Source organism: Engystomops pustulosus, chromosome 4 (assembly GCF_040894005.1).
Source record: "Engystomops pustulosus chromosome 4, aEngPut4.maternal, whole genome shotgun sequence".
NCBI classification, from domain to species: domain Eukaryota; kingdom Metazoa; phylum Chordata; class Amphibia; order Anura; family Leptodactylidae; genus Engystomops; species Engystomops pustulosus.
Genome location: NC_092414.1, coordinates 160,048,939 through 160,071,874, shown reverse-complemented (window position 1 = coordinate 160,071,874; position 22,936 = coordinate 160,048,939). Strand labels below are relative to the sequence as shown.

The window sequence follows — 22,936 nt, the reverse complement described above, 5'->3', positions numbered from 1 at the left end:
TAGAAACAAGATTGTTGTCCTTGGGTATGACCACCGCTGCTGGAGAGATTGCACAAAGAAAGAAATTATTTTTGCATGGATGAGAGTTACTTGCTTCTCCCACAACATTCCAATGGTGTCAAGGTGGTCTGGCAAAGCTCAATAGCACATATCTGGCCACCGCTGCCAGGGTGCGAGAAGTGGTTGTATCCGAGGACAGCTATCTTGTTTCTAAGGGACAACATAGCCACATTTATGGGAAATTATCTTCACACAGGTAGATTTTACAGATAAATTAAATGTGAATGCCCAGATAGTAATACCTGCTTAATTTCCCTTTGTGTTTCTTGATGTATTTATTTGAAATTTGTTTGTAATCCAGATCTTTGTCATAGATAAGTAAAGTTGAACTTGGATATCCGGGTATTTCCAAAAACATTGTGTCTTGAGATTACAATTTACAAAGTATTTTATCATGTTCAATAAGGGAATCTTCAGGGTGAAGTTCAGCTTTAATTCTCTTGTACAAGGTCCAGAACCTTCAATGACTACTATATTCTTACGCAGTCACTCTTGTCTCTTGGAAACAGGTATGCTTTCTCAGCCCTTATTCCCTGAGCAGAACATTTTATCAGAAGAATAACCTCTAACAAGGGAAGCCGCACCGAGAGGATGTGGGCAAGACACAGCTGTCTTCATGTCAAAAAACTTTCTCCAAACCCTTCCTGGATGCTGGCAGTGGCACGGAAATAACATGACTGCCAATCTGTTAACCCATAGCGGAACAAAGTTCTATGTAAATATACATTTATACAATGCTCATTTTTGAAATGTATTAAAATAAATGTATAAAATAAAATAATTTTTATCTAATAAAGACAAAATTTAAAATATTACCTTGATCTGAACTTGGTAACAATCAAATATCCCGTTTACTTTACACAATAATGTATTTACATAACCTATTTTTTTGTCGGAATGTGACCATGTATAGGAAAGAACACTTACAGTCATCAATCCTCCAACCAAGTCGTTGGTGTGAGGATCCTCATCTTTGGTTCCGAGCTGCGGAGAATACAATTCTGTGGTTCTTAAGATCTCCAGAACTCGGTCCAGAGCTTCTGCTACTGGCATAGGGCTGTTTTCTTGTGCAGCATTGATGATGTTTATTACCTATGGAAAATAAACTATAAATTTAGGAAATGACACCATAAGTATTCTGCAACATTGTAAAGAAACACAGTGCGCCTATTATTGAGACCATTATTTTCCCACATCTTACAGGCAGTGCCCGGGTTACGTACAAGTGCCTGGGTTACATTTCTGCAGGTTTGTTCTTAGGTTGAATTTATATGCAAGTCAGAACTGTATATTTTATTATTGTAACCCCAACCAAAATTTTTTTGGTCTCTGTGACAATTGGATTTTAAAAATGTTGGGTTGATTAAGCAGGATTAACACTAAAGCTTAATTACAGACATCATTTATGACTGTTAGAGCTGTTTTGTAGCTCTATTTACCAGAGGTCCGTTTGTAACTAGGGATCGCCTGTAAGTCGCCTGTAAGGGGACCGCCTGTACTGTTAACAAGTCTTGTTACTGTCTCATTATGATCCAACAATAACATGCAAATTGGATAATTCACTGTTAGTTTAAAGGGGTTGTCCGAGTTCTTGAAAAAAAGCTAAAAGTGGCCGGGACAGGGCTGCTTAAAAAAAATAAAGATGTACTTACCTTCCGGTGCCCTCCGGTATCCAGCGCTGCTGTCACTCCGGTCCGGGCGCCATGTAAACAAACATGGCCGCCGGAGCAGCGCTGGATTCAGCTTCCGGCCGTCCGTGGCCGGGCACGCCTATCCGTCCCTATACACGGCATTGTGTATGGGGGCCGGAAGGTTGTCGGGTCCAGCCGGAACGGAGTCCAGCGCTGCTCCGGCGGCCATGTTAGTTTACATGGCGCCCGGACCGGAGTGACAGCAGCGCTGGATACCGGAAGGTAAGTAGGACTTTATTTTTTTTAAGCAGCCCTGTCCCGGCCACTTTTAGCTTTTTTTCAAGAACTCGGACAACCCCTTTAAGCATCATCTTATTGATCCATTTAAAGTGATCCAAGCTTTTATATTTTACTTTTTAAAAAAAGGTTTCTACTAGAGCCCTCTACAAATATATTTATCTATGTATCTATATATCAGATTACCGTATATATATTCGTGTATAAGCAGAGTTTTTCAGCACAAAAAAATCACGGCTCCTCTTGTTTCTTCTCCTTGCTGAATTAGCCGGCAGAGACGCGTCCACGCGATCTGCAGGCTGGTGCACACTATGATGCGGCAGTGTCGCCGCTGATGACATCATAGTATGCGCCGGCCAGCAGATCGCGTGGACGCGTCTCTGCCGTCTAATACAGCAAGAAGAAGTAACAAGAGGAGCCGCGGGGACCGGAACATTGGGTAGCTGTGCCGGGCATCAGGACTGTGAGTATGTAAGTGTTTTTTTTGTGTGTGGGCTGGCTGGCTGTATAATAATAATAATTCTTTATTTATATAGCGCCTACAGATTACGCAGCGCTGCACAAAGCATGTCAAATGGGTCCCTGTCCCCATGGGGCTCACAATCTAAACAACCTAACAGTATGTTTTGGAGTGTGGGAGGAAACTGGAGCACCCAGAGGAAACCCACGCAAACACGGAGAGAACATACAACTCTTTGCAGATGTTAACCTGGGTGGGATTCGAACCCAGGACCCCAGTGCTGCAAGGCAGAAGTGCTACTCACTCAGCCAAGGTGCTGCCCAATATACTACATGGGGGCCGGCTGGCTGTATACTACAGGGGGCTGGCTGGCTATATACTGGGAAGCTGTGACCAATGCATTTCCCACCCTTGGCTTATACTCTAGATAATATGTTTTCCCAGTTTTTGGTGGTAAAATTAGGGGGTCTCGGCTTATACACGGTCGGCTTATACTTGAGTATATACGGTAAGTAGCTGTTCTCCAACAATAACCAGTGTGGGTGCTTGAGCCTAAATAATATCTCAGAAAAACTGAACGGCTAAGCTATTAACATAAAACTTTAATCCTGGAGAAGAGTATTTTTTCCAATCCAATTAACATTTTCCATCATTCCCCAATTAACATTACGGCACAGAAGACATATTGTCCATGTCTGCCCTTTGCTGAATAGGACACCAAAGATCTGAAAAACAATTGGGTTACTGTAGAACGTGAAGATAATTTGATACTAGAAAAGAAAAAGTTCTCCACATAGGCTTCTGTGGGATTCCAGAAAAATAGGGACCTTTTATTAGCTTAAAAAAAAAAAAGGCTCAAATAGGGTGCTTAGAAGGCTGTGGTGTCTGAGGAGGCAGGGCATTTACTGGCCGATACTGAAGGCAATAATAAAGGTAAGGTTTTCTGCTTTCAACACAGGAGAAAATATCCCTTATTTTTTTCCTTTGGAGAATCAGGATAAGAAGCTGCAGCACTATTATTTTCTGTGATAAGTAACAAATCCAACTTAAAAAGAAATCTGTCACTAAAGTACTGTAACATTAAGCTAAAAATACTTACCTATAGTCCTCTTGATCCTGGTGCTTGCCTTTTTTTAATCTTGACACCTGTCTGGCGCTCGGGACTGCTAATTATTCATGCCTCCTACACCATGTCAGCTCCCTCTCCAGCATGGGAGAAGGAGGTGTGGGAGGTCTGCATAATTAGCAGCACGGAGCACCGGACATCTTTTCCCTGCGCTTCGGCCTGCTTTTTATAATGTTTTTTTCAGATGATCCAGGCGATCCTGGACACATTGCTCAACTTTAAGGTGCAGCAGTAACCAGCACCAACAGCCACAGTACAGCAAAAATACAATTACAGTAATCTAATATGGTAGTCAATTAAGCAAAAATAGCGCAGATCTCAGATAAGACTATAATAATACTGGAGAGCACCAGAGTAGACAACTACTAATACTGGAGGCCCCCAGAGGAGACAAAATAAATAAATCCTATCCTATCTTGGCTTCTTTACTCCTCCCCAAAGCCAGAGCAGAACTGTGCCAGGAGCAGAACCGGGAGAAGTACAGGTACTAACTACTTTTGGGGTTTCTGTAAATACTCCTTAACTCCTATTCTTTAAATATTCCTAATTACTGGCACATGCAACCAGTGTCAGGACACAGAGTGTAGCAGCAGGAGAGGACCCAGAAGCAGAGAAGACTTCTCAGCGGCACTCACCTCTACCCAGCCTCATGCAGTAATGAACACTTCAATTAGTAATGGAAGCGCTCATTGGTCACCAAGGTGCAGGACGCAGCTCGAGGCTTCACAGGCTGCATGTGACCCATCAGCTACTGGCTTTTAGTTGAATGTATGATGCACTTTACGTACATGCTCAGAAGTGAATCTCCTATACTACAGATCAGAGGAAAAAGGCATTGGGAGGGAATATCTGATCTCAGGTTTGAACTGTGAATTTTGGTGGTGTTGGAGTCAGAGTTTGAGAAACTGAGGAGTTTGATACGCAAGTTTGAAAACCTAAATCTGGCTTATTCAGGTTCAGTCTGATTTCTAAGACGTTTCCATCAAACTCATATCATAAGGACACATTGTTAAATAAGCCTGAAGGGGTAAGCTATGAAGTCACAAGGGATTAGGCTGAATTTGAGCACATATCCAAGGGAACACTGCTGTCTGAACGCCTGATGTATAATGCTGAAATTAATGGAAAACATTCAGAGAAGGTCAGGTTCAGATGAAGCCTCTGGCATTTGTGCTATGACCCCATCCTTTTATCCTTTGCAAGGTCTTAGATTGCCTACTAGCACTTTCTGCAGACTTGACACGCAAAATAGTTAAGCAGACATTGAAATATACTTTTTGCAGCCAAAAAAGATGTCCTGCGTGTGTTTATGACTCTGACCCATTGTACCATACATGTCTATGGAGATGTATCAAAGCTTATTGCACTCTGAGTCCTTTTCATCTGTTTTGTTTGCACATAAAAAAAAAATCTCTTTGAAAATGAATTAAAAACACAAAAAAAGCAAGAAGAGCTCTAGAGGGTGTTACCAGACCCTCTTCGTGCAGCAGCTACACAGCTGGTTACAGTGTGCATTACCACTTCCCCCTGCTACTGTATGCTGTAACTTCCTCTGCTGCATGGAGATTATATCAGGCAGATGAAGAGGGAAGTGCTGAGGGAGCAGGGGGTGAGGGTGAGACATCATAACAGCCTATAATGCCAGAGCATGGAGGGGTTCTAGTAACGCCTCCCAGAACCTTTCTGGACCCCTCCTCCTCTGCTCCCTCAGCACTTTCTCCTCCCTCTACCCGATGTAATCTCATTGCACCAGAAGTACTGTAGTTATAGCACACAGCGGTAGGGGGTGGAGAAACTGCAGCACTGAGAGGCCCTTGTAACACCCCCAGGAGCCCTTCAGGATCATTAGCATAAATCTTAAAAGTTGATTTTAGAGTGAATGAGGACACGGACAACACATAAAAAGATTACCACAGCCACAGTGCCTGGATCTATGAGTAAGTGTCCATGGTGGATTTCGATTTCTTTAAAGGACATCTACCACCAGAAACAAGGACTGTAAACCAAACACACTGACATACTGGTGTGTGCCCCTATGGCAGAAAAAGCTCTTCTTTAAGCTTCTAATGGCCATGTTTTTAAGAAAAAAAAGGCTTAATGTCTTATGCAAATGAGCCTGAGGGGACACAGCCTCCAATAACATCTATGGAGCCCAGTGCCCCTCAGGCTTATTTGCATAATTTTGAAAGCCTTTTTTGTAAAAAACAAAACAAAAACAAAACAAACAAGCCATAAGAAGCTAAAAGAAGATCAGTTCAGAAGCCTACCAGTGGGGACACACAACAGTATGTCAGTGTGCTTGGTTTATACTCCTTCATCCTGGTGGTAGATTTCCTTTAAGACAACCACAAATTGCATTGAAAAGTGGCTCTAGGAGGTAGTTTTCTAAATAGAGATGGACAGTAAGCAATGAAACTTAAAATTAATCTCAAAACATCTAGCCTGGATAAGGGGTGGCCTTCTCAGAAAAGAGGTATTTTGTAGAGGTTTCTAGGCATTTTGCACAGTTTTTGGGAGCGTGAAACCACCAGAATTGTGGCGCAAGTGTGTTAATGAATTTCCTCCATTGTGTATTGAAATATTGCCACTGAGGACCTGTAGGAACGGGTAAGAAGCAGGGTTGTGGAGTTGGCGACAATTTTGATAGAGTCATAGTAAAATGGACCAACTCAGGCACCACAAATATATAATAAATTAAAAAAAAAAATTAAGAAAATTTCCTTTAAATGTCTGTTCTATTCCTGATCTAAGGAATACTGCTAGGACTTCAAATGAAGATTCTTTAAGATTCTTCTGTGCTTGCTGGGGAAGGTTTAGCTTATTGTCTGATATGTGTGACTGAAAAAGTGTATTAAGCACAATTTATGACCAGCAGGGGGCATCGCACAGACATACAAAATGCTAAGACAATGCTGAATCGCTTGGAAATGTTTTCATCTGCAAAGAATAAAGAAGTACGCAACAAACCACAGAAATACAAGAACCAACCATTTAAGAAGAAGATGTTTACTTATGTGACGTGAAGTGCAATCTACAGATACATAATACTACTTTTATGTCACATAGAAACAGTGATGTCATTATAGTTTCTAACCTTTTTATTGCAGGGAAAAAAATATCCAAAAGGGTAAAATGAGAAAACATTCTACTCATAGTATACAGGAAAGCAGGTTTCTTTGAATTTACTGACACCTTGGTAAGAAGGCTAATCATGTTGACTGCGGCTACTTACCAATAGTTCAGGATATTTATGTTTACTACCGTATATTGTATACTATCAACATCCAAATTTGCTCTGCGGACAAATATAAAACTCAAGTTTCCTGAACATGAATGTGAAAGTTTATAAATAGGAGGAAAGGAGCTTACATGAAAAGGAGTGGGCATATTGGAATCCAACATGTCCAACCTTTCCTTAACATCTAATAGCCATGATTCACATGGATGAATCCCAGCAGAAACAAGAAAACAATCACAAATAGAAAATCTGTAAAACATCACCAAACTTCTCTACAGTCAGCCATGCTCTTATGAGCACTGGAGCCTGGATATGTTTGGGTTGGTGTGAAGCTAATACAGATCTGTACAGGTCTGGGTTTATCACCCATTACCCTGCAAGAAACAGAACTTTTAGTGCAGTGAATAAAATGTAAAAACTGTGTGTGTGACAGCAGCATCAAGAGATCAAAGTTTGTGCTTGAGTCTTTTGTTCTCAGAGGTTGAAGGGGGATCCAGTAGGGGAATGTCAGTGAGACTCTATAATAGTGGTAAATTAGAACATTCTTGAGATTCTTAAATAATCAAATAGAGAGCTTTCAGACAATGTGCAACGTGTACACAAATGAGAGATGACTTGCAGGAAATATTTTCCTTACGTACACATTGTAAATAGGAATTAAATTTGTCCTTAAAACTCTTCCTGCTCCGCGTTGCTCGATAATGGCGCAGAACAGGTAATTTATTCTTAGTGCCGTAATAGGATAAAAATATTGAAATACTCAGGTTTCCAAGTTTCTCATACAAAAAGTACAAAATAAACACCTGGGGAGACATTTACTATGCCTTGTCCACCAGTTTTTTGGCATGTAATAAGACCTATTTCCTAAGTTTTTATCAGTTTTCGGCCACTTTTTCTGAAAGTGGTTGTGAAAGGGTTTGCCAAGACACCAGAGCCACTGAGCAAATCCGCAGTGCAGTGCCCCAGCATCGGGAATGTGAGCACTAAGCACCAGTCTTAAGTATTACAGCATTGTAAATGGCAGATCTATTAATCATACACCCCCAAAAAAAACAACCCCCCCACACTGCTCTTTAAATAAAAACAAAGCTATGGGACTGAGAAAATTCTGCTTCCAAGCTAGATTTTTTTATCTTACAGTGTCAAAATTTTGGACATTATTTTGGTATTATTGTTATTATAAAAAAAAAATCAAAAAGTTCTACTGCTGAGTAAATGTCATTTACAAAAAAGCTATGAAAAAAACTATTATGGAATTAGAGTATTATTAGTACCTATGGTAAGGTTGGCAGAAGCCTTACAAGGTTTCATTCCTACTTCTGAATCAACACTGCGGGATGGATAGGTTGGACTGTATGGACCGCCGCCTTTACCCAACTTTATCACTATGAATAGAATTTGATAAGCAAGATCTCTTTGCATTCAGCATTTCCTAATCCCCTGCGGAGTAATATCTCAACAAAGTGTGTGTATGCAGGGATAATATTACTCAGCATCTCAGTTCATATCAGGGAGTCATATATTAATGGTTTAGTCTTGCTGTACCTTTGTAATAGGGGCTTCAATAGTCATTGAATGTATTCTGGCCATTGAAGAATGCCGCCTTTGTGAACTACCTGCGGGAGAAGGGAGAAAGGTTACATGTAATCCAAGCAGTTCTGGAAATGAACAGCCCTGAACACCCAACACATGGACATTAAGTCTAGAAATAGTGGTGGAAAAAAATAACTTCCCGGGAATAAGACCCCGTCACAAGCCATCTTCCATCCACCTCATCCACTATCAGAATGCCTTAAGGGAGCTGCCTTACAAGGTAGCTAAAAGAGGCGTAGCTTCCCTTATCCCATCCTGGAAAACATATTTTCCCACTATGCTCACATCTGAGTCTGCGTTTTCATTAGGGGCTTTGATCACAGATTTAGTCACAAATAAGTACTCCATGCTAACAAAATGCTGGAAACCATATTATAACCCTGATAGACCGCATTGTAACCCATGGGGTTCATCAGGACCCACTTAGATCTGTCATATATGACTTCTCCCCAGAACAGATCCAAATAACAAAAAATCCAGATGGTAATGTGAACATAGACTAAGAATTCTATGCAACGTACACAGCAGCACAGAGTTATAGAGTTATCTCTATGGGTGCCCTGTATATAAGTATATAAATAGGATTGTTCAGCAGCCTGTATACCATCACTTCCTCGGGACGTGGTCGACCTGACATCTAGGGAACCTTTCCGCCTGTCCTTGTGTCTGCAGCTCTGGATATCTGTGGGAAGAGGAAGAAATATTTGTTAGCTTCTTACTTCTGTTTTCAGCTCCAGATGCTAAAAAAGTACAGCAAATCTGCATCTCCAATTGGTGTATTAATATAACTCTCCAAAGTTTATGTACATGCTGGTATATATTAGACGCATGGTTATTGCTACAGCCATAAGAAAGTGAACTTCTCCTGCTTCATATTCCCACATTGTTCCAGTTATTTTTGTCTTTGACGTCTCCTTCTAGTCTTCATAGCCGGGCCACAGGACCTCCTCAGACCACAGGGCATCACTTCCTTATACGTTAAGTGATGTCCAGTGACAAAGAGATGACAAAAAGTACTGGACCAGGGTAGGTAAACGGTCCTCTTTTTTTGGGGTTTGCACCTCTGCCCCAGACGCTACTTAAAAACTTCAGATGCATCTCATATAATGATGGCATATTTTTAGGACATGTCATACCTAGGATTATTACTGGGGCTCTGACTTTTGGGACTCCACCAAGGGCTTAATTTCACATTCAGTTTTATTTTTTCACATTCCTACTAAAAGCCATAATTTTTTTGATTTTTTGTTTGTAGAAGCATATGAGGGCTTATCAGATACATTCGATTTCTATTGGCGCTTTTTAATTAACAATTATATGTACTGGAAAGCTCCACTAAAATTTTGTGAAATTCACCCCCCCCCCCCCCCAAAAAAAAAAAAAATCATAGTTGTGCCATTTCTTATGGGCACTGTTCTTCCAGCTTTTACTGTGTGGTCTGAACAACAAATCCCCTTTATTAAGGTAACTTTTTTAGATGCAAACCTGTTTAAGGGTTACTTTTTTCCAGGACAAGCATTAGTACCATTATAACAATATACGGTACAACTTTATTTTTAAAAGGTAATGTAATGACATAAAAGCTGGGACTTTGACTTTCTATTAATTACAGAGTCCAACCAATCTGATTATTTTTACTTTTTAAGAGTACAGGTGTGGTGGACCTGGGATTCAAAACAGATATATGTTTTATGTTAATTTTTAATTAAGGCGATTAATACACTCTCTTAGAGGAAAGCAGTGTCACAGGACTTGCAGAGTTATGGGTCTGAGACCCTCTGAAAGGTTCCTGGAAGTCATGCCAATCGATCCCATGTCAGTTCTAGATGACAGCAGCATCTAACAGGTTGAAAACTGAAATCAGTGCAATCACCAAATGTGGCCGTTAGCCGTGGGTGTATGCTGTATAATACAGCATACATCTGCCACATATGAAGAAGGCTCAGCTCATCTTCGTACATCGTTAACAGCACTGTGCATTTATAGTACGACCAGAGCCGTGCACTGTACGGCCACCGGGCCATAACCAGCCCTCTATCCATCTATGACTGGCCATCTGGACTCAGTATAAAATTTGTGCTTGCCTGCCTATCGTTAAATAATGATTCAATTAGGTCCTCCATATTTTCAAAAACCAACATGTGACTTGTCTGTGCTGCAGACTCCTCAGCTCTGAGCCCCCACCTTTGTGCTCCTGTACAGCTCCTCCTTCACATAGCTCACAGCCTGGTGAGCTGACATCAGTGGGGGAGGGAGGAGCTGTACAGGAGCACAAAGGTGGGGACCAACAGCTGAGCAGTCTGCAGCACTGACAAGTGGGACTACACAGAGGATTCTTTCAGGGTGCAAGGTAAGTTATAACACACACTTATATTGTAATGCAAATGCTTAGAGAAAGCAGAAAGGCATCTTTACAATGCAACTGTAATGGGCTTTTGCAACCGTTATAGCAATACAAAAGTGGACACGGCTTTAGTGAAAATGAGATCCCTGGCCACAGGTTTCCTTTGAAGATTCTATATATATGTATGTCTATCTCGTGTTAAGGATCTATTCTGCACTGCATTACAAAGACAACCCATTAATTCTGTAGGAGACTGCAGGAGACTAAATACTTACTGCAAGCTTTGCCCACAGTTTACAGCTGTATTTTGAAGTCCCAGCAGAGGGTCCCCTTATTGGAGTGGAGCACCTCTTCAATAACCATCATATAATTATTTTTCATAGGCAGACTTGGTGGCGTCCTTGATATCTGGCCTAGTACTGTGTAAGTAATTTTAAGCTCTGTAATGCTTTTTTTCCCCTGTGCATAATAATGCAGTGATCTTCAGAAGAATAATCAATTTGAGGTTATGCTCATTCATGGAAAAGAAGAAGTACTGTGTATTCCACTCAGACATGAGAACAGTGTGATGGTAGAAAACATCTTAATCCTATTACCAGAAAAACAAACCTGTCTGAGACTCGGCCTGAACTCGCTCACACTGTTTTTCTACCTGAAAATAAATGTCAACAATCAGTTCTTACAATTCCAGACAATAAACGAGAAAAACGAATATGCATCTGCAAACGTACATATTTTACATACCTTATTGTTGTCGTTACACGGCCGGCTAATAGACACATAGTGTCTAATCTTGCTGTAAAAAGAGAGATGACTTAATATTTGGACACTTCACCTGTAACTTGTACAAACCTACACAGTGTCTCGTCTACCCATCTGTCAACATTATGCAATCTACTTATAATTTTAGGATATATGACTACCACAAACAAGTCTACCCTAATAAAACAGACTATTTTCTTTTGTTGAAATAAACATAACCATTTACAATTTGGGTACAAATCCAGTATCAGCTAAATTAGCAAATTCTGTATATATGTATAAGGTGCTGCCATTCACTGCAGAGACTAAAAGTAGAGGAAAAATTATTCTTTGCAACCTTCCCGAGATAGACAACACAGCTATTGCACGAAATACGTAGAACTCGGGACCCTTTAGAAAGAGCTAAAAGAGCGACCCAAAAGTACAAATATTGCAAATAGTTTCTTGATTTTCTGCCACAACTTATAAAGTTTGCCCAAGCCAGGACTTGCATTTTGGGCAGCTCTCCGACATCTACAACCATGGCATGTCACGCAATGTGTGGTCACTGCTAAGGCCACTTATAGGCTGCAGCAGTGACCGGTGGCCCTAAATGAAACGGCATCGATCATCAACAGCTACAGGACTAGAGCAGAGGGGAAGTTTAGCTGAACTTTTTACCAAAACCTTACCACTTAAGGCTACATTCACACGGACGTATAAAAACGGCCGTATACGTACCGTTTTTTTTACAGGTTACATACGGCCACATTCATTTCAATGGACAATACGTTCAACCATTTATATTGCCGTTTTTGACACTGGAGTGTACGGACCGTATACTGGCCGTATAAAAATATAGAGCATGTCCTATTTTCTCCCGTATTTCAGTTCTGTATGCCCTAAAAGTCTATGGGCATGTATAAAATACGGGTTAAATACGTGCTGCATACGGATGAAAAACATCACGTATTTATACAGAAATACAGTCTGTAGATACAGGACTGGAGAAATACATGTCCGTGTGAATGCAGCCTAAAGTCTATTATTTTACTATTAAATAAAATAGTAACGGGAACGTCTAATATTCTTCTTACTCTAAGTACTCATTGTGTGGTTTCTACCTTCCCTCTTATCCCCGGCAGCCTAAACATCCATTTCTCACCCTCGATGTCCAAAAACAGGTATTATCTTCACATTTTGCTGGATATTATCACCGTTTTTGTTTTTGGCATTGTAAACACCTTCCCATTCCTATAAGAAAGAAATGCATTGTAATTAGCAGATATTATAAAAGCAGGTGTCAATACAATACATTGTATACTCTTTGATACGATCCGGAGTTAGGCCCCATGCGCATGACCGTATTGCTTTCTTAGTGATCTTCGTGAATCGTGCCAGCTCCGAATTCTTGTCGGACATTCCGGATCGGCGGCGTCAAAGGACGGGTAAGTAAATGTGCCACACAGTGTCTCTCTGCACTGCACAATAGAGAGGGGAGGGGTGAGGAGCGCTCACCCACCCCCCTCTTCCCTACCCTGCCTTCAGCTTGGAGCCTTATTCATTGAAAGATACAGATTTCGACGCTAACAACTGTGTGCACAGGTATATGTATACATATTATAAAATGTAGCAGATAAGATTCATCAACAGAAGTAGTATTATTGCAGATTAAAACTGAACCATTGTGGGAACAGAAACAGGTTGAATATGATTCTGACAACACTATAGGGGGACATGTCAGTGATATATGAAGTCATTTTGCATCAGTACGTTGTGAAACAGGTTAACACCTCCCAGATCATGTTTCTTTCATGACCCAATATGATGCAGAACATCAACATCAACAAGTGAGATGTAAATTGGCTGTATGAAGTCAAGAAGGCCGAGAGTTTGGCTCTGCATCCAGGGACATCACCAACCATATATCCTACCGTGTGGTTTATGAGGTCAATCACAAGAGAGGGTGCATTCAGAGGTGGGGAGAGCTTGACTTCTGTGCTAAACTCTGCCTCAGTGACTTTATACAACCAATTTACATCTCACTTGAAAACTCATATTTTCTGGACAGTACCACCACACTGGAACATGAAGGAAACATCATCGGGATGGTCTCAAACTGCTTGACAACTTACAGGCAATGGTTTATTAGGTCCATTTCTTCTTACAGGTTTAACAAAGTCTATTCTTTCCACATTATTCTGTATTCTGATACTAATGCATACTTACCTTTCCCGTTTTAATGCAAGAATTAATAGAATCTAAGAAATCGGATTTTTTTTCATTAATAGGCACTTCAATTAAATCTTTTCCATATAGTTCATCCTTTTGATAACCCATCATACTTTCAAAAGCAGGATTCACATACTGCAAAACACAAGCCAAAATGAATGATGAAGGATGATTTGCAATACAGAAACAATTTCTAAAACCAGTATCTAAATACATAAAACTATATTTTTGGACAAAAGGGTTCAGTCTTCTGCAAATTATTGTGCTAAAGTAAGTTTACAGACAAAACAAATGAGAGAGTTTTGTCAAAGGCAGCGAATTCATTAGCCACAAATAGTTGTCATAGTCCTTTATACGACTAGGCCTCTATGGTAACAACACAATCACCCAGGAGCTATAACCACTTTTAAAATGACCAGGAGCCCTTTTTCTGGCTCCCCCATGTCCCCATAGAGAATAGTGTACACATTGTCAGATCGTTTTAGTAGTAAAACTGGCTTTTCCAGAAAAAAGAAAAGTTAGATCAACTTTTACCTGCAGAGCTGTGTCCCTAGTCCCATGGGAGTGGCCAGTAAGGGGTGGGGCAGACATGTATGAAGTCCTGAGGGATGGGGGGGGGGAACGGGAAGTAGGGTGGGCGGCAAGATATGGGGGGGCATGGGAGTTTTTAAAATTTGAAATTAATGCATGACGATGCGGTTTCCTGATGTGGGATGGGAGGGAGAACCGCTTCTCACCGGCCACTCCCATGGGACTAGGGACACAGCTCTACATACAGAAATGTAAACTTTCACCTAACTTTTTCCAGTTTTACAGTAAAAAACTCTTTGTCCCACTATTCTCTATGGGGACATGGGCGAGCATGAAAAAGGGCTCCTGATGGCAGGTTCCATTTAATGTAGATGATGAGCGGATTATGCAGCAAGACAGTGATTTACCTTGACTAGCCAAAATCTTGAGCCCTCCAGAACAGAAGCCGTTCAGAGTTCCCCCAATAATATCTATATCACTTAAAAGGGAATATAGAAAGGGGATGTCCTTTTAAAAAGGCCTGCACATGCTCTCTACCTCTGAATTTGAAGAAAGAGGTTTACATTTTTTTTTTAAGGTTTTGTACCAACTATTTAAGTTACCCCCTATCCTTGCGGGGACCCGTTCTCACTAGGAATAAAGAGTAAGTGCTGGAGATAGTCAAGCGCTGTGCTCAGCAATTTCTGTCTCTGCTACACGATTGAATGGTGCAGAAGGATGCATGCTTGTCCTGTTGCTCCACTCATTAAAATCAAGGGGGTTCAATCAGTCAAACCCTCACTGATCAGCTTATTGTCCACTATTCTGCATATAAAGGATAACATAGATAGTTGGTACAACCCCTTAAAGTTATATTGTGAAGAACTTATAGGGCAATATGTGTTCATTCTGTGAATTGTGTGTCTTAAAATATGTTACAGCATGGTCTCTGTACTTAAAGCGTACCTCACCTCTCAACACACTTTGCAGAAATCAGTAGGTTAGTGTGTATTTCAGTTCAGAGAAGTAAGGGTACATACACACTAATACGTGCTCACCCGGACGTAGCCCAGGCGAGCCAATGTCAGCACGCTGGAGAGGAGGATTGAGCGCTGCTCACCCCTCCCCTCTCCATAGGGAATAGCACCGTACAGCCGTTCTTACGACCAAAGATAGAGCAGGTTCTAGCTTTTTTTGCAGCAACGGCACAGCGACGTGTGCTCACCTTACCACGCCCAGCGTCGTAGGCCTCATTAGGGACATATATCGGGACGCAAGTTTCGTCCCCACACGGCCTGTGTGAATGGGGCCTAACACAGTATCTGCACAGTATGTGACCTGTAATTATTTTCTGATAAGCTTTCCTCTCTGCAGTCTGTATATGTTATGTGCTGGGTGGAGACCTAGCACCCGTATCTTATTGTATCCCCCATAGGCCCCCATAACTTTGTAATAAAGATGACCTTTTCCCTGAGGGGATGTATTACACAGTTTCTTCTAGTCACTTGTACTATTGATTGATGCAAAGTTTGTTGAAAAGTTAGTGACCATCTCACTGTACCTGTATTTTGTGATCCTCGTTTGAGATTTCAATGGCTTCTTGACTCTTCTCTAACGTAGTAAATAGTGAATTGCAAGCCCTGAAAGTAAAGTTGGTTTAAATTTTTTTTTTGTTATGAATGAAAACTTGCATTCATAAAGTAAATTTTTTTTTTTACATTTCTAATATTAGGGGGGGAAAAACACAAATCATAAAGTTCATAAATTTGACTTCTAACACAAACGTGAACCAGCACCAGCAAAGCATAGCAGTTGTAGTCCTTCTACCACCAGGATGAAGGATTGCAAACCAAGCACACTGACATACTGGTGTGTACCACCTCTGGCAGGAGGTAGATCCGGTGGCAAGTTCCTCTAATATATAGTAATATAGCCATTTTTAGGGATAATCCTTTAGATGCCAAATCTTTTATAATTTTAATGGCCCTAGTATGCAAATTTACTTAAAAAAAAAAAAAAAAAAAAAAAGGCTACTGGGATGTGCAGTACGGTAGTTGGCACTGAGGCTACAGGGCGTGGAAACTCCCCGTCCCAGTAGCCTCTTGTCTTCCGAGCTTCAGCACTCGTCCACAAGACTGGGTTCTGCGCATGCGCAGTAGCTCTGGCTTCGGAGCAGAGACCATGCAGCTGCTGCACTGCGTTCTGCGCATGCTCAGATTCCAGCTTAGTGGACGAATGCGGAAGCTGGATTGGTAGGCAGAATGCAAGAGGCTACTGGGGGCATGGAGTTGCCGTGCCGTATAGCCTCAGCTCCGGCTACTCCACACCCCAGTAGCCTCTTTAGTAAATTTGCATATTAGGGCATTAAAAATTAGAAAAGTTTTGGCATCTAAAGGATTAGCCCTAAAAAGGGCTATCCTACTATAGATTGTTGGAACCTGCCAATTAATTGGTAAAACCGTGCTGGTAGGTTTCCTTTAAGCTTCTTAAGCCCTTGTTTTTAATAAAAACGACTTTAAAAATTATGCAAAAGCCCCTCAGATTCATTTACATAATTTTAAAATCCTTCTTTTTGTAAAAACCAGGGCATAGGAAGCGAAAAGAAGAGCAGATCCTGGCACAGGAGGCACACACCAGTATGTCAGTGTGCTTGGTTTACAATCCTAAAGCTACATTCACACGATGAATGCGTGCCGTACCGTAATACGGCGGGCATACATTGGCACTGTGGAGAGGAGCAGGAGATGAGCACAGCTCACCCCCGCCCCTCTCCTTAGGAATACACAGCGCACAGCGCCGTATTCTGTTGAAAGATAGACGTACGGTGACGGTGAGGCAATAGAAGTGTATTGGGGACATATATACGCCATATAGATGTCGGCCATATATACCTCCCCCATAGGTTTGTGTGAATGTTGCCTTATCCTGGTGGTTGATGTCCTTTAAGAGTAATGGCTGAGCTGGAAGGAAAAGGTTACAATAAGTGTGGCGGGTTACCCAATCGTTATATAATTCCACAGATCAGATAAATCTGACAAGGAACGTCTGTGGGTGACTTTTTCATCATAAATACACTGAGACCTGATAAAAGTCACTCCTGGAGAGTTGTCAACCACTATACAAGTCAGTCTTTATCATTCTTTGCTATGATGTTACAGAACAACGGACAATGTGAACTCAGCCTTAATGAAAGTGGTTTATCCTGGTTTCTTTTTGAAGCTTAGAGAAATGTTTTCTCAGGTCGGATTAATTATCCTAGTAGTGTTTTATCAACCAAACCATATTACAAAGTTTACAAGTTATCCATTTTACACAAAAGTGCACAATGTCAAATTTAGTTGAGGGAGGTTTAAGTATGATGCAATTTCACAGGTGAAAGAACATCACAGAACATTTCTTAAAAAACCTAAGGCTATGTTCACATTTTGTTATGCCAAAAGAACAATTTTCTGGCATAGGTAGGCCAATGCAGGCCTTTGAAGGAATTTGGCATATGCCTCCGAAGCTTTCCCAATGCATATGCTGAATTTAGTTGAAGGAGTATTCCCACAAAGACAAGATTCTTAAATATATTCAGGATAACAAAATAACACATTCTCTAATTCACTGTTATTAATAAAAATACAGCATTTCACAGATATTATTCCAACCTGTCAATCAGTCATGGTGTACACAATTTTGTAATCTTCTGAGTATGGTTGGATTTTTCTAATGAATTGCTTCTCTTGTCTGCACACCGCAGCGCTATCTGCTTCCTGCCCCCCCCCCTCCCCGCATTACAAAACCACCTCAGGCACAGGCACTTCCTGCCAACAGTGTGCAGACAGACAGATAAGGTCTTTATCTGGGAGGGAGGTATATAGTAGTGCTAACTCAGTGGGGCAGATTTACTTACCTGGTCCATTCCGATCCAGCGGCGCGTTCTCTGCGGTGGATTTGGGTCCGGCCGGGATTCATTAAAGTAGTTCCTCCGACGTCCACCAGGTGGCGCTGCTGCACTGAAGTCCACTGAAATGCACTCAAGTACACCGGCCTATTCCTGGTGAAGGTAAGTGCAAGCTCCGCTACACTTTTTGTTTTTTAAATGCAGCGGTTTTTCCGAATTCGTCGGGTTTTCGTTCGGCCACGCCCCCCGTCCGTCGCGTGCATGCCAGCGTCGATGTGCCAAAATCTGATCGCGTGCGCCAAAATCCCAGAGCAATACAGGGAAAATCGGCGCAAATCGGAAATATTCGGGTAACACGTCGGGAAAACGCGAATCGGGCCCTTAGTAAATGACCCCCAGTGTGTTTTAGTTGAGTTAGCAGAGCTGTGTCTCATGGATCTCATCATCTCTCATGTCTGATCGGTCTCATCTCTCTTATTTTATGTGTCAGATACTAGTAGAATGTATAGAAATTAAAGGGGTATTCCAGGAATATGAACGTCTGACACAAAATCCCATGATGATATAAATAAATGAATACAACAATACTCAATGTCATTAGTCACAAAACGGAGCTTAAATAATTTTATTTTATGATTTACAAAATGTATGGCCTCTCTAAAGTAGGTGGAGTTATCACTAAGATGGCCGCCACTGGAAACTACAAGTTCCATGATCCTTTAGTTCTCAGTAACTCCTCCTCCCTCTTATGTTCTGCTCCCAGTGATGATAACAGACTGTCCTGTTCTGTTACCATAGTAATGATGTGTAACTGCCATCAACACAACACTGAATATACTGGATGCACTGCAACCAACCGACTACAGCCAAACTTAATGGTGATCACATGACCTGCCCAGGCAGGTGCAGGACATGTGATGTGGACATATGACCAGCAGCCATCTTCTGTCCTGCAACGGACCGCGCGGAGGAAATTAACGGACTGATTAAAGGGCCAGTAGCATTTTAATTCTTCATTACAGTCTATGTCACCAGCATTTTCTGCTAAGGGGAGCAAAATTTTAAATAACAACTTATTACACATTAGCTTATATTTTGAGTGCCCACTTGTATATGAATTATGCTGATTCCTGGAATACCCCTTTAAGTAAAAGTGTAGATGAACCCTATACCCCAATAATCTCAGCACATTGTCAGCACACAGCCATAGCACATGTCATAGCACAGAGGAATCAAGAAGTGTCTGCTTAGAGAGTTATAAGACCCAAACAGCAATAAAATTGAGTAAAATTGTAAAGTAAGGGGGTTAAAAATAATCTTTATTGTGCAAATTTCACTAGGGGATTAAAATTTGCGAACTCATGAACTCATGGGTTGAGCCCTCTTCCTACTCACCTGGTGTTTGCTTCACAATGGAGCAAACACCTGTCGCTAACACTCGCGATCGGCGACGTTAAACCTTTGATCGCCGCCAGCAAAACTCGGATCGTCGTTCCCCGTGACGTCATCGGGAATCGTCGATCCGTTGCCATGACAGCCCCGGGTCACACAAAGATCAGAGGCGGTCATGTTTTAGGCTACTAAAAATGTGCAATTTGCACATGGTAATAGATAATGTACAAAATCCCCATATACTGCCATACTGTAGTATAGCAGTATATGGTAGGACCAATCAGAAAACCTAGGGATAAAGTCCTCTAGGGGGTCTGAAAAATAGTAAAAATCAAAAAAGTTTAAAAAAAAAAATATATATAGTAAAAAAACTTTAAAAATTCAAATAAACCCCTTTTCCTAGAAGTCATATAAATTAACAGTAAAAATCATAAATACATTAGGTATCACCACCCACAAAAATGTCAGTTTTTTCACTGCGTTAAACCCCATCACGGAAAATAGCGCCCATGGCACTTTTTTGCCATATAAAAAAGTTTCAATAAAAAGTGATCAAAAAGTAGCAAAGTCCTAAAATTGGTAGCATTGAAAAAGTCATCAAAAGTAGCAAAAAAAAAAAAAATCACCCACAGCTCCGTACAACGAAGTATGAAAAAGGTATTAGCGCCAGAAGATGGCAAAATGAAGTTTTTTTTGCACAGGAGGCTTTCATTTTTGTAAATGTATGAAAACATAAAACCTATACATATGTGTTATCCCCGTGATCGTACTGACCCACAGAATAAAACAGACATGTGATTTGGGGCGCACAGTGAAAGCTGTCAAATCCAAGCCCATAAGAAAATGGCACAAATGCGTTTTTCATCATTTTCACTGCAATTAGAATTTTTCCCGCTTCCCAGTACATGGCATGGAATATTAAATACCATCACTACAAAGTGCAATTTGTTACGTAAAAAACAAGCCAGCACAGAGCTTTTAACATGGATAAATAAAAAAGTTATAGATTTTTGAAGGTGAGGTGTGAAAAATGAAAACGCAAAAATGAAAAAGGGCCTGGTCCTTAAGGGGTTAAAAATAAGTAGAACATGTCCCCCCTCACTCTACCTGTGTAATCTAGCAGCAGAAGTAAGTGCAGGAGGAGGGGAGACCTGCTGTGCTCATTGTAAAAAGGGGTGTAAAGAAATCACTGAGCGCTCTGGACACTTCACTTTAGCCCCACAGGCTCATTAGCATAATTTGAAAAGTTTATTTTAGAAGAAAGATGACTATGGATAACAAATATAACAGGATTTCCACAGTCACAATGCCTGCATCTATGAGCAAGTGTTCCTACAATCATAATTGATGGTAGATTTTCTTTAAAATACACATTGTGGAATCTTCCCCAAATACAAATATTTTTAAAAGCTGCTATTAGAAAGCAGTGCAACCATCCCTAAACTGTTTCTCCTCATGCCTATAAACTTTCACATTCGGTTTCCAAAGTTATCTCACCATGTATGCAAGTCGGCATCTTCCTCAGTGCTGAGTCCTACTTACACAAAATACACCTGAGCCAATTTCTCTTCAGCAAGTCACACAGCCAACCTCTCCCTCAACACCATCATTCCCCCCTCCCTCAGGAATTTGATTTCAGAACACGTTTTCAGGGCACATGGAGAATAAATCCTTTCCATTTTTGCATCTTTGGCTCTCCATATACAATTATTCTTCCGAAAATACTCAAAAACAATCCTAGAAAACTTTTAAGAATTCTAGAATTGAAGATTCTTACCTTAATTTAAATTGTGCACGCACTTCTCCATATTCTAACTGAATAAGCTCATTGTAACAGGCCATTACATTAGGGTTCTCCACATACCTCTGCAACACAAAGGATAAAACACAGGTTTAATTCACTACTGCAAGTGTATCATTTTATCATACAGACAGCTAAGTGTAAGTGATCAATTCTGTGTTATTATATATTAAATAAAATACAAAATTTGCCAATTTAGATATATAAGACCCTCATATACAAGAAAGTTTGCCATGGTTAGCTTTCCCCTTCTGTCAGAAGCAGCCAAGGTGACCACCAGCAGCCACTTAATGGACTTGTGACGTTCCCGTGTCCTGCACACACCCAGCAGGTCAGGGGGCAGTTCCCTCATTACTGTATGCACACCCCTCCGTGATTACCACTTACACATCATTGGCCGCAATGGCATGTTGATGTCCTTGGCGCAACCCCCCAATCTGGAGGTTGTCCACAGGACGTCATAGGAAGTGCGACCCGATGCACGACCTGCCGCTCCTCCAAGCAGAAGCAGAAGGGTCTTATACTTTCCCAGGTAAACTCCATATAGAAAACTCCTTTAATGAATACATTAAGCAGCATACAGTACTATATAGGCAAGTATCATGCCCTTGTTTGTTTACAGAGGCAGGCGCTGACGTCCAACTACTTCCCCTCTCCTGATACATTAGATTCAAAGCTGTATAAGGCACGTGGCAGTGGATGGATGGGAACACCTGCCTCTAAAAAAACAGGGATACAACACTGATGGGCGGTGGATTGGGACAACGGGAGAGCTGGAGGAGGTTTGTTTTTACAGCCCCCCCCCCAGACCGGTTATTTATTTTTTGCAGATCCCAGACAACCCCGTTTAAAGGAGATTACTGTGACTAAAATACCATAGACCTATACTTAGGATATGTATCTCTGATCAGTGGCGGTTCATCAACAACCACCATCCCCACCATTCAGCTGTTCCCCACCAGCCCTGAGGCCTACTCATAGATTAGCAAGCACTGTGCCTTACATTGCATGGAAAGTGGGTCTGGTTTTGCACATTATAGTCCTGGGAAGTGAAAGCGCAATCGCCAAATATCTGCGGCCACCTTGTAGAGTTGATCAGTCTGTGCCCCACTGATCCAATTTTGATATCCTATCCGAATGTCTGTACTTGTAGATGCTTCCAATTTGATACAAAAGTACATTATTATTTTTTACTTTATTCAAAACAAGCCAAATAGATAAAGAAAGGTGTCAAGGTACACAAAACATGGCGATGGACACATTTCGTCATATTATATGAAAGTATATATCTAGGCCCTCAGGCATTATTAGACTGATTAACCGATTTGTCTTACGGCCTCTCCTTATGATATGTGCTTTTGTGATTTCTATGCTTACATTTATGCTCTTGTACTATTATCATGCTTTAATAAAATTTTGATATTTTGTATTGATTATATAGTTGTTGTACTCTCGCCCTTTTTTTGGTATTATTAGACTGATCACATATTCCTCCCTTAATAGCCTGAATGATTGTGCCAACTTTAATCAAACCGTTGAATATTATTTGATCAGAAAACTAGTGAAATTGGGATTTATAAAGTTGCTGCAATCTTGTATATTACGGTCACAATACTTCCACAGCT

General features: G+C 41.0%; 1 protein-coding gene across 3 annotated transcripts in view; it reads right to left on the bottom strand.

Annotated features, from left to right (window-relative positions):
- PDE8A (phosphodiesterase 8A) overlaps positions 1-22,936 on the bottom strand; it is a 176,042-nt gene that overhangs the window by 17,565 nt on the left and 135,541 nt on the right. For all 3 annotated transcript variants that reach the window (XM_072148324.1, XM_072148322.1, XM_072148321.1), the window contains exons 6-14: positions 21,288-21,376; positions 15,794-15,872; positions 13,720-13,857; positions 12,656-12,744; positions 11,494-11,545; positions 11,359-11,401; positions 9,010-9,087; positions 8,358-8,428; positions 988-1,152 (exon numbers count right to left, since the gene is read on the bottom strand). In XM_072148324.1, coding sequence (XP_072004425.1) covers positions 988-1,152; positions 8,358-8,428; positions 9,010-9,087; positions 11,359-11,401; positions 11,494-11,545; positions 12,656-12,744; positions 13,720-13,857; positions 15,794-15,872; positions 21,288-21,376 — 804 coding nt within the window. The remainder of the gene's footprint in view (positions 1-987; positions 1,153-8,357; positions 8,429-9,009; positions 9,088-11,358; positions 11,402-11,493; positions 11,546-12,655; positions 12,745-13,719; positions 13,858-15,793; positions 15,873-21,287; positions 21,377-22,936) is intronic.